Consider the following 17,141-nt stretch of genomic DNA (forward strand, 5'->3'; position numbering starts at 1 on the left):
CGATAAGTATTTATTGAGCGTCTAGTGAGCCAGACACTGCTCTGGCTGTTGGGGACACAGCAGTGAACAGCACAGGTTCCGTGTCCTTTCTGGGGGGGGAGAGACAACAGATGGATGTGTAATGACAGGGGTGATGGGCGGTGTGAAGAAAAATAACCATAACACTGTGTGGTGTGGGGTCTGATTGAGCTCTGGAAAAATCCAGAGACCTTTGGCCTGGCCTACAAGGGCCCTGATCACCAAACCCAGATTTCTCTCTCAGATCATTCCTCCCCACCCCCACCTCCCAGGCTACATTCCAGCCACATCTACCTTCTGACAATTCCTCCAAGACTGTCCCCTCTGCCTGCCACCCACCTCCCCCTAATGTTGCCTGGTTAACTCCGCAGCTGAAATGTTCCCTTATATCCCCTCTGGATCTCACAAGCTGTGTTGTGCTTTTCTGCTACGTTCCTGCGGCCCCAGCACTCCCTGCATTCCAGAATCTTCTTCCAGGTTGATGGTTGCCAGGTACTCATCTGTCTCCCTCGGCCTGTCTGGGAGCCAGGCCAGGGTCCAACCAGGTGTGTCTTGCTCCTCTGCACTGTCTCACCAGCACCAGGCACGGGGCCTGGCACATGCCTCATCACCTGTCAATCCCATCAGTATTGGCTGGACTGGATTGAACCAGTGGACAAGAGGAGAAAGGGCGTCCTACTCAGGCGTCAAGATTTGCAAAGACAAGGGAACTTGAAAGGGTCTTAAGTGTTTCAGAGACGGGGAGCAGCCCAGTGTGGCCAAATTTAGGAGAAGAGCCGGCACGAAGCTGGAGTTAAGCCTTGACTGCCAGACTAGGGTGTCGGGACTTCATCCTGATAAGCCTAGAAGCCAACTTCAATCTTTCAAATTCTTCTGCCATGATTTTGCAGTCATGTGTCTCTCTACTGTTTTAGCTTTTTCCTTTAAAGTATCACTTTCTCACGTTATCCTATATTAATAAACCCTAATATGCAAATCGACTGGTCGCTAGACACACACTGACCACCAGGGGGCAGACGCTCAACGCAGGAGCTGCCCCCTGGTGGTTAGTGCGCTCCCACAGGGGGAGCTCCACTCAGCCAGAAGCTGGGCTCACAGCTGGCGGCTGGCGAGCGCAGTAGCGGAGGCGGGAGCACTAAGGATCCCTTGGGGATGTCTGACTGATGGGTTAGGCTCACTCCCCACAGAGCAGGCCTAAGCTGGCAGTTGGACATCCCCTGAGGGGTCCCGGATTGCAAGAGGACACAGGCCGGGCTGAGGGACCCCCCACTCCCCCAGTGCAAGAGTGTCATGCACCGGGCCTCTAGTTTTTTAATAATAGCTTTATAGAGATATAACGCATGTAGTGTAAAATCCACCCTTTTAAATTGTGCAATTCAGTGGTTTTTAGCATATTCACAGAGTTGTGCAACCAGCACCACTAATTTTAGAACATTTTCATCACCCCAAAAGAAAGCCTGTACCTAGTAGCAATCACTTCTCTTTCCCACTCCCTCCTGCCCCTGGCAACCACTAGCCTATTTTCTGAGGACTTGTAGTATCAAGCGCATACTACAGTCATAGGAAGACAGTGATAGATACAATCAAGAAAGGAATTGTATGTCCAGGAAGAGAAAGGAACCAGGGAAATTCCTGGATGTTTAGCCATCTACTGAAATGGCAGGCAAGAGGGGAGGTGGAGCTCTGAGTAACTGGGGCTCCATTTTGAGGTAGAGAGGGCTGTTGGACATCCAAATGGAGATGTCAAGACAGCTGGAAATTTCTCTGAGTCTGGAGAGATGCATTGGGGAATCACTGGTGGTGTTTAAGGCCACGGGACCGGGTAGAGTCCCAGACAAGAAGGGGGCCACAGCAGGACCCCTGGCACACCAGCCTCAGGGGGCCAGATGCAGAGGAAAAGCCACACAGGAGACTGGGGAGAAGTAGCCGGTGACGAGGATGCGAACCAGGAAGCATGGCGTTGAGCCGACAGCAGTCGCTGTTTGAGAACAAGGACAAGAGTGGAGAAATCGAGTTTCCAAACGCCCCAGTGTTACCGAGTTCCAGCAGATCCAGTTGCGGGCTGATGGCTGAGTCTGAGCCTGGTCTCCCTTTGTCAAGAGCTGTAAGGACAAACCGCGGCTGAACCTCGATGCCCTCCTAGGCAGTGAAGGACTGGACACCCGGGGACACCCGACCATGTACCACCAGTGTCTTCTCCAACCCTCGGGGCTCTCCTGGCACACTTGGGGGACCACTTCTATGGGCAAAGGGGAGTCACTGAAGGCGATGGCCATGGGGGTGACATGGTCATATTAGTGGGGTGGAGTGTGGGCTGGTGGAGGGGAGACTAGGCAGGAACCGCAGGGGCAAGGGAGGCGTGACCATTGTGGTGAGAGATGTAAGGTCTGGACTGTAGCAGAGGAGACTGGGCCTGGAGATCTCCCGGAGCTCACCTGACCCCCTGTGCAGCCCTTCACGCCTCAGACTCAGCCCCTGCGTTTCCACCTTGCTTTTAGTTCATGCCTTCAAGGTCTCTCTGACCTCCCACGCCCCGTGTATTCCCACTCTGCCCCAGCTAACATATACAATGGCAGAACTTATCGAGGGCTTACTATGTGTCAGGCATGTTCTAAGCACTTTACATTCAATCCTCACGCCCTTCCATTTTACAGATGAGCAAACTGAAGGCCGAGATGGCTAGCAAGTTGCCCAAAGTCGCAGAGTGAGTAAATGGTAGAGCTAGGATTTCAGCCCAGGGGCTCTGACTCCAGCCCATAGTACAGTGGTAGAGAAAACGGAACCCAACTTCCCATCCCGCAGGAAAGCCCTCCAGCAGTGAGCCCTCCTTGCTACTCTAGTGATGGGCATGTCACCACCGCCCACATCAGTCTGCTTTCCTGGTCAAGTTTCCTCGTAAATCCTTCTTTTGCTGTCCCTGCAATCCATCTCCCTGTAATTTCTCCCACTGGCAATGCGCCAGGGGCTGGGGAGCGAGTGGCATGGTGGCATATGGGTTAACAGAGGTGGGGCTCTAGTGGACTTGGGTGAGGAGCTGTGCAGCCTTGAGCACGTCTCTCACCGCTTTGGGTATCTGTTTCCTCAGTTGGGAGCCTGGCCGATGACAGAACTGCCTCTGTGTTGTGAGGATGGTGTGGCAGACGCTTAGCATGTCTCCAGGCCCACTGTGAGCTCTGGGTAGGTGGAAGCTGCCAGGGTGATGGAGGTGTCTGCCCAGTCCAGGCGGTCCCCTCCTTCCCTGGGAGCCCTCGCTCCTCCCCTCAAGGCCATCACTGCAGGCCCTCAGCCCCAGTCCTGGATGCAGTCTGTCCCTGGCTCATTCCTGGGCCTCACCCTCTGCCCCTCCTCTGCCAGGCCCCCCTGCAGCTCAGGTGAGCCCAGCTGCACCTGCTTCCTAATCAGGATGCCAGGGGCCCCCTACGGCCCCCCACCCGCCTGCAGGCTCCCAGGAGGCTCCTCGCTAATTTCTCTTCCTCAATCAGCCAGGCCTCTTATGGCCTCTCAACTGATTGCCCCTTTGTTCCCTGCCAGGCTGGTGCCACCTCCAGGGCCCAGCTTGCCCCTGACCACCCCTGCATGCCCTGCCCACCTGGCTCTGGCCCTTAGGCTGTGTCTAGGCCTGCAGGCTTCTGAGGAGACTGGGGTGTGACTGAGGTATGTCAACAAAACCATTTGGAGTGGTGATTGTACACAACACACACAAACACACACACGCGCACTCTAAAGAGAAATATCAACACACAGGAGCAGGAAGCAAAGCACTTACAGGCACATTCTTTTAAAGGGCATTCACATTCACCAGGAAAATACACATATACTTTTGGAGACAAAAAGACACAAATACAAGCCACCCAGGAACACGCACATGTACGCACACACACACTCCAGCAGGGGCTCTATCCAATTCAGCTCTCCTTGCCCCTGCCCCCCACTTCCAGGCCCTCCCACTTTTTGACTCTTTGGATGGGTTAGTTCATGCCCAAGACCTTGGCCTGAGCGAACACAGATAACAAAGCAAATCTCATTTCCCGAATGAGTCTGCATCTGGCTGCAGGCCTGGGCTGCATCACACACCAGCCCCAACCCGGCCTGATGGCCTGGCCGCCTGGCCCTTATCATCCCCCAAAGTCGCCATGCTCCTTCCTGGGAAGAGGAGGCCCAGGGGGACCCAGGGCCAGACCAGAGCTAGCTGGAGGGCTCCTCCAGCCAGTGACCCAGGAGAGCCCCACCTCTGTTTCCCTGTGGCTGGGGCTGGCCTGGCCCCAGGGGCTGAATGATTGCATCCTGGCAGGTTGGCTGCATCTACTTCCAGCTCAGCGCTCAGGGTGAATGGGGTCCCCTGAGAGCTGGCTGAGGTGGTGAGGGGGAGGCAGGACGGCTGTGGCTCCGTCATTCCTGAGGGCCCTTCAGCACTAGTCCCCTTCCCTGGCTCACCAGCCTAAAGGCCATTAGTCGGACAGGGTCTCTGCGGCGGGGGACCCAGACACTGCTGGCCAAAAGGCATGGAAAGGGACACCAGGACTTTAGGGACCTGCTGGCTCAGACCCTTGCCTTGCTCCAAGGCTGTGGGTCAGCTGGACACACCAGTCCTGCTATTTTAACCAGGATGTTAAAATACTGAACTATTCCCAAGCATGTTGATACATGGCATTGCCCGAGCTCTCCAAGCAGCCCCAACACACTGGTCCCTTCCCTGGTTTTCTCCTCTTTTCCAGAAATTAAAGAAGCAACACCTGGCTCAGCAGGGGGCCTCTAGGGTCCCTGCCCTTCTGAGAGCCCATCTGATTGGCTCCTGGCCATGATGACTGGTGGGTAACTAAGATGTAGAGTGTCACCCAGGATGTGGTCCCTGCCTCTGCTGCCCCCGCCCATAATTCCCCCTGGTCCAGCGGCCCTTCTCAGTTTGCCCTGCTCTCTCTCTGAGTCGGGGAGTCTTCAACATCAATCACAGGCTGCAGGGTCCTGCATCCAGCTCTTCAGAGAAGAGTCTTGTTGGGCAGGAGGCTGCAGGGAGAGTTGGGGGCATAGAGGGAACACAGTGTCCTCACCAAAGTCCGCCCACGGGGAAAGTCAGAGGAGTCCCCTCTCTGGGCCTCAGCCAGGGGGCAGTGGCAATGGCCCTCCCCCTGAGTCTCAGCTTCCTCTGCCACTCACACCGCCGCAGCCCCATCCGGCCAGTACCTCCATTATCTGTACAGATTTACTTCACGATAATTTCATTTCATCCCTAGCTCCCGAAAGATGGATTGGCCAGCGAGGTGACTGCAGATTCTGCGTTGGGCTCATAAATTTGCTGCCCCTCTGTGAAGCGTCCACGGAGGGGGGCGAGAGTGGCCACCATTCGTCTCTCCCTGCCGCCTCCACTGTGGACAGGAGAGGGGGCGGCAGGAAAGCATGGGAAAGGGGAAATCTCCCAGCCCTGGAACTGCTACGGTTCTCTCTCCACCTCTGTTACGAAGAAAGCTACTTGTCACGTGGCTGGCAGGGTGACCTGCCTTCCCCTACCAGGAGGGTGGGCACTGGAGCTGGCTGGGGGGAAAGGGAACAAGAAACAGGAGGGGTGAGCCTTCCTCTCTCCCATCACTGGTCATCAGGAGGCTGTGCTGGGCAGGAGAGGGAAGCTTGTCCACAATAGCTCCTTTTACAAGCGCACAAGCACACACACATCGAACAAGCATGCACGCATACGCACACGGAATAGCAGCACGCCCACACTAACACCTGCTAGAGAAGAAATCACAGACGCAATCGCAGAATCAGAGCAGCTCGGGAGACGGGAGCATGGGACTTGGAACCCGGGGAAGCTAGAAACTGATACTGGCTGTCCTGTGTTTCCTTGGGCCACTTACTCAACCCTTCTGAGCCTCACCTTGTTCAGCTGCGAGAATAACTCATATTCCACCAAAGGCTTGTTGTCAGGATCAAAAGAGCTTAATGTGTGAGAAGCACCTGGCACATAAATGGTAGGCAGTCATGGTTACTATATCCGCACGCGTGCACACACACACCTCTTCACTCTCTCCATAGCCTGATTCTGTTCCTCCCCTCTTTCCATTTCTGCACAGTTCCTAACTGACCTCTCACCTCTCACCTCCAGGAAATGCCCAGACCTGTGTAGCCCAGAGCCCCCAGGGGCCACATTCAGGTCTTTCCTGACTCTCCTCCTAGCCTTCCTCCCCCACCCAAGTCACCTCCCTCATCCTGCTCCACACAGTTCCATCTGCCCCCCAAACATCACAGTCCTGGATGTCAGGACCCAGGGCACAGGCCAGGCAGGAGCTCGGAGTTCGTCTGGGACGGGGTGGGTGAGAGGACAGAGTGAGTGAGAAAAGGATGTCGCGAACGATGTCAAGTAGGAGCAGACACCCAGAGAGGGAACAAAGGACTAAACCAGTGGTTTCCAGTCCTGGTTGAATGTTAGAGTCACTGGGAGGTTCCAAAAATCAATACGATCCTGGTCTGCTACCATCACACCCCACGGCACAGATGTCGTATTTAGTCGGTCAGGGGTGGGACCTGGGTCATCGCAGGGGACGGGAACCCAAGCTTACAGCTGGATGGGCCTGAGCCGCAGCCTGGCTGTCTGACTGGATGGGTCGCTTCCCCTCTCCGAGCCTTGTTTCCCTCATCTCCGATAAGAGGCACACCAGCCCACGAGGCTGTGGTGAAGATGTCAGTCTGCAGCTCAGGGTCTGGCCCTGGTCCTGCTCGTGCTCAGGAGCAGAGGGGACCCTCTGGGGGCCTCTAGGGGGACTGAGGTTTCTTGTCATCCACCCCCACCTGGCGCATTCCCTCCAGGGCTGCTGTGCCCCCCTGCTTGTCTCCATATTAAACATTAGCCTCCTGCCTTCCTCCAGCCGCAGGCCCAGCCTTTCATTTCCCCGGCGCCCCCACCCTCCACATGAACACTTCCCTGGGGTCCAGGGTGGGATCAGGCCTCCAATTAGATTCACACAAGGACTCATTTCTCCTCCCACTGGGTTCCAGGATCAGAGGGGGTCCGATTGGCAACTCTGCCCCTGACTCTATCCAGTCTCACTCCTGCCTAATTAGTATGCCAAGGAGAGCGGCTCCACAGGCCCCAGGATTTGTTTGCCAGCCGGCCAGCTCCCTGTCTCCCCAGTTCAGAGTGAGTAATTCTGTCCCTCCCAGGCCCATTTAAGGGAGTGAATAATTAGTTACATTCAATTAGGCCTCTCGCGGCCACGGTGGCTCCTGCCTGCCTCACTTGGGGGGACAGGCTCACTAATGAAATGGCACATGTCTGCCACAGGGGAGCTTGCGTTACACACCGACAGCCCCCCACCCCTTGTGGAGGCGGAGGGCGTAGAGGGAATGGGTTGGGCAGGAGAGGAAAAACAGAGGGTTGGACACTGGGGATGAAGGCAGGAGAGGAGAGGGGTGAAGAGAAAAGGGGAGATGCAAGAGGAGGCGTGGAGAGAAAGAGGAAAATCAGGGGGGACAGGAAGCGGGAAGGGACTCAGGAGGAAAGGGGAGAAGAGAAGCCACCTAAAGTCCATCACTATGGAGCCCTGACAGAATCAGGCTCCGGCCGTACAAGGGACTCCTATGCAGCAATTAAAAAGCATGCTGTCGATCTGTATTTATTGGCATGGAGAGACGGCTGCCATATACTGCTAAGCCGGGAAGGCTGCTTACAAAACAGGGTATGTAATAATAGCCCAAGGTTAAAAATATTTTTTGGCACAGAAGGGAAGTCTGGACGGACCTGTAACTTGTGGTGAGTAGGCGTGGTGAGAGGCTTAAAGGTGACCTTATTTTCTCGTTTATTGCTTGGATGGGGCGTGCAATGCCAGACCTGACTTTCATAATTAGCCAAAAACAATAACACTTGGTCGAAAGAGGACACGGGTGAGATGAATTGCTGGGAGTAGAGAGAGGTAGTTGTCAGGGAGCAAGGCAGAAAGCAGGGTGGGAATCCTGGAAGGAGGACATGGCCAGGAGCCAGCTGGGTACCAAGGCCCCGCTGGATGTGCCAGTAGGTAGGGAGAGGGGCTGAGAGCCCCAGGGATAGGGAGAGGGGATCAGAGTAGAGGAGTGATACCCCCTAGCTCCCCACTCACTGGCCCCATCTGTCTGGGCCAAAGCTGCTCACTCACCTTGCTGAGCCCCTCCCAGAGCCAGCCCCCTAGTAACAGTGCTGCATGTCCCAGGGGAGCGCCCCCCCCATGAGCTTCCTCCCTCCCCCAGACTCCAAGACCATAGCATGAGTGTGGTTTTTCTATTTTTATAAATTAAAATTCTACCTCCCCACCCCCGCAGGTAGGTTTGTAATTTTCTGTGCCAGATTCACTCTGGGGGAGAGAAACCCTTCTGGGAAGAGTCTTTAATAACTTCTGCTGCCCAAGGAATTAGCTGCAGGGCCCCGAAGGCTTAAAGGGAGGGTGTGTGTGTGCATGCATGCACGCCTGGGGAGCGCAGGGATGCAAGGGGGTGTCACCCAACGAAGAGGACATCTACCCCCCAGCCCAGCCTCAGTCCCAAGGCAAGACCCTCAGTCCGAGAGCTTCGATGCCTTGACCCCATCAACCAGGCTCGCACAGGGGGAGCCTAAGCCCCAGGGTTCTCTCCAGCCTCCTGGCTGGGGTGCAAGGAAGCAGACAGCCTGCCCCTGCCATGTTGCCTAACTGGGCTCTGGACCCTTCCAGGCCCTCAGTGTCCCCACATATAAAACAAAAGGGCCAGGCACAATAATATTCCCAGTCTCTCTCTTTTTTAAAATATTTTTTATTGATTTTGAGTGAGTAAGGGAGAGCGCTGGATAGAAACATTGATGGGAGAGGAAGTCACCGATTGGCTGCCTCCTGCATGGCTCCCACTGGGGATAGAGCCCACAACCCAGGCATGTGCCCTGACCAGGAACCATGTGCTCTGACGGGGAATCATGTGCCCTGACCAGGAATCAAACCGGCGACCTCTTGGTTCCTGGGTCAATGCTCAACCGCTGAGCCGTACCAGGCAGGCCCCAGTCTCTTTTAATCCCAAGCCTCTGTGACATACTTGCTTGGGCTCTCACCAAGTTTTTTAATTTTTGGAATTGGTGGCATTGAAATATTGGGTGGTTTCTCCTGGAAATCTGGATTCCCAGCAACATACAGCGCTCATTCCTGTAGAGCAACCATTGGAAGGAGCTGTAGATGCTGCCCCCAAAGAGGGGCAGAGCCTCTCCGTTTGGCCACACAGTCTCTGCGGGGCAGACAAGCCCGCCTCACTCTCCAGGCCTGTGTGCGTGAGTTTGCAACCCTGCCCAAAGGTTTGCTGCTCCAGCTCTGGGCTTTCCCTCTGTCCGGGGCAGTCGCGCTGTCTTTTCAAGGCGTGTTAACGTGGACCTGTTTCTCTACACCCTAAATGGGTAAACACCACAGGCTCTTAGGTCAACCAAGTTGGGTCCAAAGCCCAGCTCTCAGTCCTCAGGCCCTGGCAAGTCATTTCGCCTCTGAGCCCTATCTGTGAGATGGGTGATAAGAGACTATGCCTCGTGTGGGGCTGTCCTGTGGATGAAGACAAGACAAAGAAAGTTCTGAGCACTGTGCCCAGCAACGATGAACATCATCTGTACACACTCTCAGTGTGCAACTGTGCACAGCCCTCGCTCAGGATGGGACCACAGTGGCAATGCAGTCGATGCTGCTAAAGGAAGGAAGCAGTGACGAAGGCAACCGGGCCTGGGGAACGGGAACGGACGGACGCAGCTGCAGAGTACAGGCGGCAGCCGGCCAGACCAATGTGTGGAGGGAGGCAGGTCTTCATCTCCAAGTAAGGGAAGGATGTGGAGTGAGAGCTGGCAAAAGCCAGCCACCAGGGTCTTCAGATGTTACCTTGGCGCCACCCTCTGGATGATGCGTGCCTCACACCTACCCGCCACTCAGCCAGGAGAGGACCTTATAGTGGGTTTATTCTCTGCACTTATTTGTAGAATTGGCAAGACCCTTAGAACACCTAGCGCCTCAGGCCTTCATTACACATCTGGAGTGGGGGGTGGGCAACCCAGAACCAAGGAGTAGCTTTCCCAAGGTCACAGAACGTGGGCCGGGTTCCACTTAAAACACAGAACTTGTTACAGCGGCCGGGAAGATCAACCCTGTCCCGGCCTAGCCTGGTGCTCAGTGGTTAGTGTCAGCCCGCGGACTGAAGGGTCCCGGATTCGGTTCTGGTCAAGGGCAGAGACCTCCATTAAAGGCTTCATCCCCCGCCCCAGTCTGGGCATGTTCTGGAGGCAACCCATCAATGTGTCTCTCACATCAATGTTTCTGTCTCTCCCCCTCCCTTCCATTCTCTCTAAAAATCAATTTTAAAAAAAATATCCTCGGGTGAGGATTAACAAAAAGAAAGATCAACCCTGTCCTTTCATCAGGGACCCCAAGATATACAGCAGACCCCCTTATCCACAGGGGATACACTCCAAGACCCTCAGTGGATACCTGAAACCACAGGTAGTACCAAGCCCTGTATGTTCTACGTACTATCTTTTCTTATATATACACATCTATATACCTATGATAAAATTTAATTTATAAATTAGGCACAGTAAGAGATCAACAACAATAATAATAAAGTAGACCAATTTTAACAATCTACTGGAATAAAAGTTATGTGAATGTGGTCTCCCTCCCTCTCTCTGATAATGGATCTGATAACGGAGACAGCTACTGACTAACGGTGGGAGTGCACACAGCGTGGCTGTGCCGGACGGAGGGATGATTCATGCCCCAGGAGGGATAACGCAGACAGCGCAAGATTGCATCACAGCGCTCAGAACAGCACGCAGTTTAAAACTTATGGATTGTTCATTTCTGGAATTTCCATTTAAAACGTTTGGACCGCAGATGCCACAGGTAACTGAAGCCACGGACAAGGAGGACTACTATACAAAAGCAGGCTTTCTTAGGCGTGAGCTCTGCTGGCTCTGAGAGGACTTCTCCCAGAAGCAGGATCTGGGACGAGGAGGGAGTGCAGGTAGTGTATTCGGAAGCTGAACCGGACAACACCAGAGGGGTTGGGGAAGTGAGACCGGGAAAGGAAGGAAACAAGTGCAGAGGGGCAGCTGGGGCTCCGTCCCTCTAGAGCAGCGGTTCTCAACCTGTGGGTCGCGACCCCTTTGGGGGTCGAACGACCCTCTCACAGGGGTCGCCTAAGACCATCGGAAAACACATATATAATTACATATTGTTTTTGTGATTAATCACTATGCTTTAAATATGTTCAATTTGTAACAATGAAATTGGGGGTCACCACAACATGAGGAACTGTATTAGAGGGTCGTGGCGTTAGGAAGGTTGAGAACCACTGCTCTAGGGAACCCACGGGACACTGCAGACCGCTTCAGTCTGTCCCGCCCAAGGGCAAGGAGGCTGGGTTCACCCTCCAGCTCTCAGGCCTCGTTGGTTGACAGTGTTCCCTGTTATTAACTCCCCAGGTATGTCTGACCTGCCCTACACCTCCCCCAACCATGTTTTCAAGACCAGGGAAAGCCCCGAGGCAGGTGATCCCACGTGCTTGCAATAGAAACCCAACTGCTTATCTGATGCCAAAAGCAAGTTCTCAAAGTGCGGCCCCGGGACTGCAGCAGCATCGCTTGGGAAACTGGTTAGAAATGCAGATCCTTGAGCTCTATCCCCGACCCATTCAATCAGAAGCCTGGCAGCGGGGCCCAGCAGCCTGTCCTTTCTGGTGATGCTGACACGTGCTCAAGACTGAGAACTCTGACCCAGAGGCACCGGCGGTACTGTCGCCGTTTGCCTGATGGGAAACCTGAGATGCTAAAAGATGGACAGTAACCCACAGGTGAGAGGTGGCAGAGGTGCTGGGTCCTTTGTCTCTATCCACCATGCGGCCACGCACAAAAGGAACTCTAGGTAGGAGATTAGGGTGAGGTTCCCGCCCCATCACACCACCACTTTGCTCCACTTTCTAAACCAAACCTCTCCACCTCGTGCCTCCAAATGGTTCTTGGAGCCCTTCTGGGAAGCCTGCCAAGCCAGGTGCCTCTCTGGATTCCAAGCTGCCCCCACAGCCTTCATCGGGGACAACCCCTCTCCGCCCCCGCCCTCCAGGCCATAGGACACATTGGGGAAATCAGAACAGTTTCTTAGGGGGTTGGGGGGCAATCCCTGGGTTAAACCAGCCTGGCCTCATCCACACCATGAATCTTAATCTTTGTGCCAGGGCGTTGCATGGCTCTTCCTTCTCTTCCTTGCCCTACACCCTTCCTTCCCTCCCTCTGCTCCCCTCCCCTCTGCTCCGGCTCCATCTGCCGCTCCTCCTGGCCAGGCTCCCCCTCGGTTGGCACAGCGAGAAAAGAGAACAGGATGGTTATTTTTATCCTAAGATACTGCTGGGGGAAGGGGTGCCATCTGACTGAGAAGCACAGCTCCTGTAGCAGTTGGGAGGTCAGAGGGAGGTGGGAGGCCCAAGATCGCCCTGGGAAGGAGCCACAGATTCGGGTTCCAGAGATCAGGCAGGTCTGGGAGCAGTGCAGGACCAGGAGTGGGGAGCTCTGAGCAGCACCACTACAAACTGCTGTGCAACCATCAGCAAGTCACTTGGTGTCTCTGGGCCTCTGTTTCCACCTGGTAAAGAGGGAGGGGTGCGGGCCCTGCCTGTCCCCCAGGCTGTTTTGTGAACATGAATGAAATGGAGAGAATCCTTTGCAAACTGGTGCCAAATGTGAGCACACATGGAGGGCTGGCAGCCTGGGGACATTCTTATTCAGCCTCCCAAAGTGCCCTGGTTCTGGGAGCCCGACAGCAAATGTAGCCACTCCTGTCACCCAGCATGCCCACCCCCATTTTTTTCACATGTTTGATACTTTAATTACATAAGCAGTATGTGAATTCACTCTCCTTTGCTGGGGGGGGGAGGGGATGAAGCCTTATGAAAAAGTCAAATCTTCTTTACCAACCCTCCCCCAGAGCCTTCTTCCCCAACCCGGGCATGACGACTGTGAACTGCAAGTTTCCTGTGTATCCTTCCAGACCCCGTGTTACACCTACATACACAGCATATGTTATGTCTGTACAAGTGCCCACAGGTGATAGATCATATTGATTAGGGGTGTGTGCGCTTTAAAAAAAAAAATCCATGCCTGTCATTCTGCAACCTGCTTTTTTCCCATGACAGTGTTTGAGATCCTGTTACATAAATATATTACCATTTTATTTAGCCAGTCCCCTGTTGATGGACAGTTAAGTTGCTTCCAGTTGTCCCCTGTCACAAATGACACTGCAATGATATTCATGTAGATGTCCCCCTGGGCTCATAGAAACCGCGTGGGCACTGAAGGGCTGGGCTGGAGGGTTTGATGATGTTACTATATGCCCCCGCCCCCCAACCCCCCCGCAAAAGTCTTGCCTCCATCTTTAAAAGCAAGTTGGGAGGCCGAACGGCTCCAGGCTGGAGAAGGTTCCCCTGAGGGAACTGTTTCTGAGCCGCAGGGGTGCAGGCAGAGGGGGGCTGTGCCTAGCGCCAGCCCCTCGCCCTCATGTCGCAGCTGCAGCTCCAGGCTCCGCGGCCACGTGCACATTTGTCCATACTGCCATGCTCCCGGGCACACACACAGCCTCACTGTCTCTCCTGCACCGAGATGCGGCTCTCTTTGCCATCCTCCTGCACCACGGGCTGGTACCAGTGTAAGGTCTCCTGCACGGGAGCGGTGGAGTCCTCCACCTCCGTCGGACCTCGCCGTGCTTCCTCTTTGGCCTTCCCGGGGTCCTCAGGGCGGAAGGTCTGGTGAGCCAAGGGGTGAGGTTATGCTCAGCAACACCTCTGAGGAGCCCTCCCGCCAAGAGGACGCTCCCCAAGCCCTCTCCCCTGCTTCCCCAATCAGGGCGGATTCCATGGGTGTCTCCTGCCCCCTGCTGGCCACACTGAGGGTGTCAAGAAGCTTCCAGTGGGTTTAAGGAGGTGCCCCTCCGCAAGGCCCCAAAGTGGTTCCCCACGTGTTGGATGCCAGGAAAGAACAGCAAATGACGCCACTGACTTTGACCATGGTGCCAGGGCAGCTCTGTGGAGAAGTGCGCTCTGGGGATAACGAAGGCTGGCGCTGAGGGAGGGGATGGGAGGAGCTCTGGATCCCGGGAATGGGACTGGGGGGTCGGGAGGCAGAGCAGCCAGTTCTGCTGTCACCCCACTGGCCACAGGGCAGACCCTGAATCGGTTTTACTGCCATAAAGGCACCAGTGAGTCCATCTTCTTTGCAGTTTGCCAAATTCAGAGCCAGTGCCCAGGGGTGACCTACCTTGCAGTTTACCTTGGGCAACTTCCCTAGAAAGAAAAAAATAAAGGAGGAAGACTTAGTAGTGAGGCCAGCTAAGGAAACAGGAAGCCGGTTCTGCTTGACCTTCTCCTCCCTCCCTGCCTTCCTCATCACCTCCCTGTGGGGGGACTCACAGAAATACACAGGCACCAACAGGAGAGCCAACAGGAGGGCTGCCACGATGGGGATCACCACCAGGGTTCTCTTCCTATGCCTGATACCTGGAGAAACGGAGACTTCAGCGATGGCTCCCTCCCCCAGGCCCAAAGCCGCTGGACCTCCCCAGACTCTACAATCCTCCCAGGCCTGAGCTCATCCACGGACAGGCTTCGAGTAGGTGGCCCTGGTGAGCCGTGGCCAGCAGATGTCTTTAGTGTGACCAGCACATTTTTAAATTGTTAAACCTTTTCATTTGGGGGCGACTGCAGATTGAAAATCTAGACACCTGGTTTCTCTTAGAAATGTGGGAATCTAGCCCCATTGGACCAGCAGCCCCACCTGGCACTCACTGGCCAGAGCCGAGTGCCAGGCTCCCCACCGCTCCCACACTCCCCTCCCTCCCCACTCTGTGCCCCCGTGCTGAGGTGCTGAGGACTGCATCCTTTATGTCTGCACTGTTGCCTTTGTTATAGAAGAATGGAGGGGAAATAAACGTGTTTCTTGTACCTCAGTTTCCATTCCAAACGAGAAAACGAAAGGAAGACTAGGAGGCAGGGCAGGGACTAGGGCAGCGGTTCTCAACCTGTGGGTCACGACCCCTTTGGGGGTCGAACGACCCTTTCACAGGGGTCACCTAAGGCCATTGGAAAACACATATATAATTACATATTGTTTTTGTGATTAATCACTATGCTTTAATTATGTTCAATTTGTAACAATGAAATTGAGGATCATCGCAACATGAGGAACTGTATTAAAGGGTTGCAGCATTAGGAAGGTTGAGAGCCACCGGACTAGGGTAAGGCACACACCTTGGGACAAAATTTAAAGGGATACAAAAAAAACTCAGTAATCAAGGTAATATTTTCATGTCATGTTTTAAAAAATCATATCACCAAATTATGGCCCACAGATTGGCTGCCTGTTTTTTTTCATAAAGTTTCCAAAATTAGGCTCAAGCAAGTCAGGCAGGGTCATGCAGATGCAAGGTTGGACCATGGCATTAGTTAAAATTTTATAGTTTGCTCATTATGGATTTTTTTCCATTGACTTTTATTCTTTTTTAAATATTACATCAAGCTGTTGCTTATCTTCCCCTACCTGGTTGGGCTCAATGGATAGAGCATGGATCTGCAGACTGAAGAGTCCCAGGTTTGTTTCAGTCAAATACCTCAGTTGCAGGCTCAATCGTTGGCCTCAGTCCAGGTGTGTGCAGGGGGCAACCAATGATACGTCTCTCCCACATCGATGTTTCTCTCTGTGTCTCTCCCCCGCCCTTCTACTCTCTCTAAAAATCAATGGAAAAATACCCTTGAGTGAGGATTAACAAAAAAAAAAGATGTTATCTTGATTACTGCATTTTTCAGGCACCCCTTTAAATAGTGTGCCCAAGGTAAATGCTTCCCTCACCCAGCCCTGCCAAAAGGAAAATGAATGTTAAAAAAAAAAAAGCAAAGAGAGTGCGTTTTTCTCACCCCTGACCTTTTTCACTTATTAACATGACCTGCCTAGTCCCTGTAGTTATCTGAGTCTGTGATCTGTGCTGTAGGCCAACCTCCTCGTTCTAATATCAAAGCTGAGGCCCTGAGAGGAAACCGTGTCACACCATGCAGGTCCTCGAAGTGTGTGGGGGGCTGCAGAATACTTCGATGAAGCACTTCCAAAGTGCAAGAACCCATGCCAGGCATTTCCACCAACCCATTCAGGGAGGTGCTGTTATCATCCCATTTTACAGATGAAGAAACTGAGGCTCGAGAGGGGAGCTGACTTGCCCACCCCAACTCCAAACTGCTTCCTCCTCTCACTTCCCCTCCCACTCATTGTTTCTGTATGCCTCAGGCTCCACTTGTATTTCCCTACTTCCCTAGCCTGCTGCCAGGACCCATTCTCCAGGACTCACCACAGACAGCATCAGTCTTGTTAGTCCCTGCCCGTAGCTCCACCAGGCCTTTGATCTCACAGCTGTGTGGACACACATGTGCACACACATACAGAAAGAAAGAGAGGGAGAGAGGGAGAGAGAGAGAGCGAGAGAGAAAGAGAGAGAGAGAGAATATTTTAAAATATACAGAATAATTATATAAGCATTTATAAACATAGATTATAAGTGTAAAGAGCCAATCATTTGTAGATTATAACTTTTGAAAACAAATCCATCAACTCAGACTTCAAAAGCAAGGCTAAATAATGTATGTCATATAATGTATCATATGTTTTTTCTAAAAACATTACTGATTTTCCCCTAAAAATAGAAAATTAAAATAAATCATTAAAAAAAAAAAACTAGATTCACCGATACAGATACTAGGGCATTGGAAACTAAAGAGAAAATAAACAAATGGGACTACATCAAAATAAAAAGTTTCTGCACAGCAAAAGAAACCATCAACAAAACAACAAGAAAGCCCACTACATGGGAGAACATATTTGCCAATGTTATCTTCGATAAGGGTTTAATCTCCAAAATTCATAGGGAACTCATACAACTCAACAAAAGGAAGATAAACAACCCAATCAAAAAATGGGCAAAGGAGCTAAATAGACACTTTTTGGAAGAAGACATACAGAAGGCAAAGAGACAAAGGAAAACATGCTCAAAGCCACTAATCATCCAAGAGATGCAAATCACAACAACGAGGTGCCATCTCACACCTGTCAGAATGGCTATCATCAACAAATCAACAAACAA

At 53.2% G+C, this 17,141-nt stretch overlaps 1 protein-coding gene across 4 annotated transcripts in view; it reads right to left on the reverse strand.

Annotated features, from left to right (window-relative positions):
• Nucleotides 1–13,172: 13,172 nt before the first annotated feature.
• The window catches only part of CD40 (CD40 molecule), a 12,078-nt gene continuing 8,109 nt past the window's right edge, over nt 13,173–17,141 (reverse strand). The window contains exons 6-9 of one of the 4 annotated variants that reach the window (XM_006773534.2): nt 16,353–16,414; nt 14,428–14,514; nt 14,276–14,301; nt 13,173–13,764 (exon numbers count right to left, since the gene is read on the reverse strand). In XM_006773534.2, the coding sequence (XP_006773597.1) occupies nt 13,600–13,764; nt 14,276–14,301; nt 14,428–14,514; nt 16,353–16,414 (340 nt within the window). In that variant the 3' untranslated portion in view covers nt 13,173–13,599. Of the gene's footprint in view, nt 14,302–14,427; nt 14,515–16,352; nt 16,415–17,141 lie in introns of all 4 variants that reach the window. The other 3 variants (XM_015570373.1, XM_006773533.2, XM_015570372.1) reach the window with 3 other exon arrangements.

Source organism: Myotis davidii, unplaced genomic scaffold (assembly GCF_000327345.1).
Source record: "Myotis davidii unplaced genomic scaffold, ASM32734v1 scaffold827, whole genome shotgun sequence".
Classification (NCBI taxonomy): Eukaryota; Metazoa; Chordata; class Mammalia; order Chiroptera; family Vespertilionidae; genus Myotis; species Myotis davidii.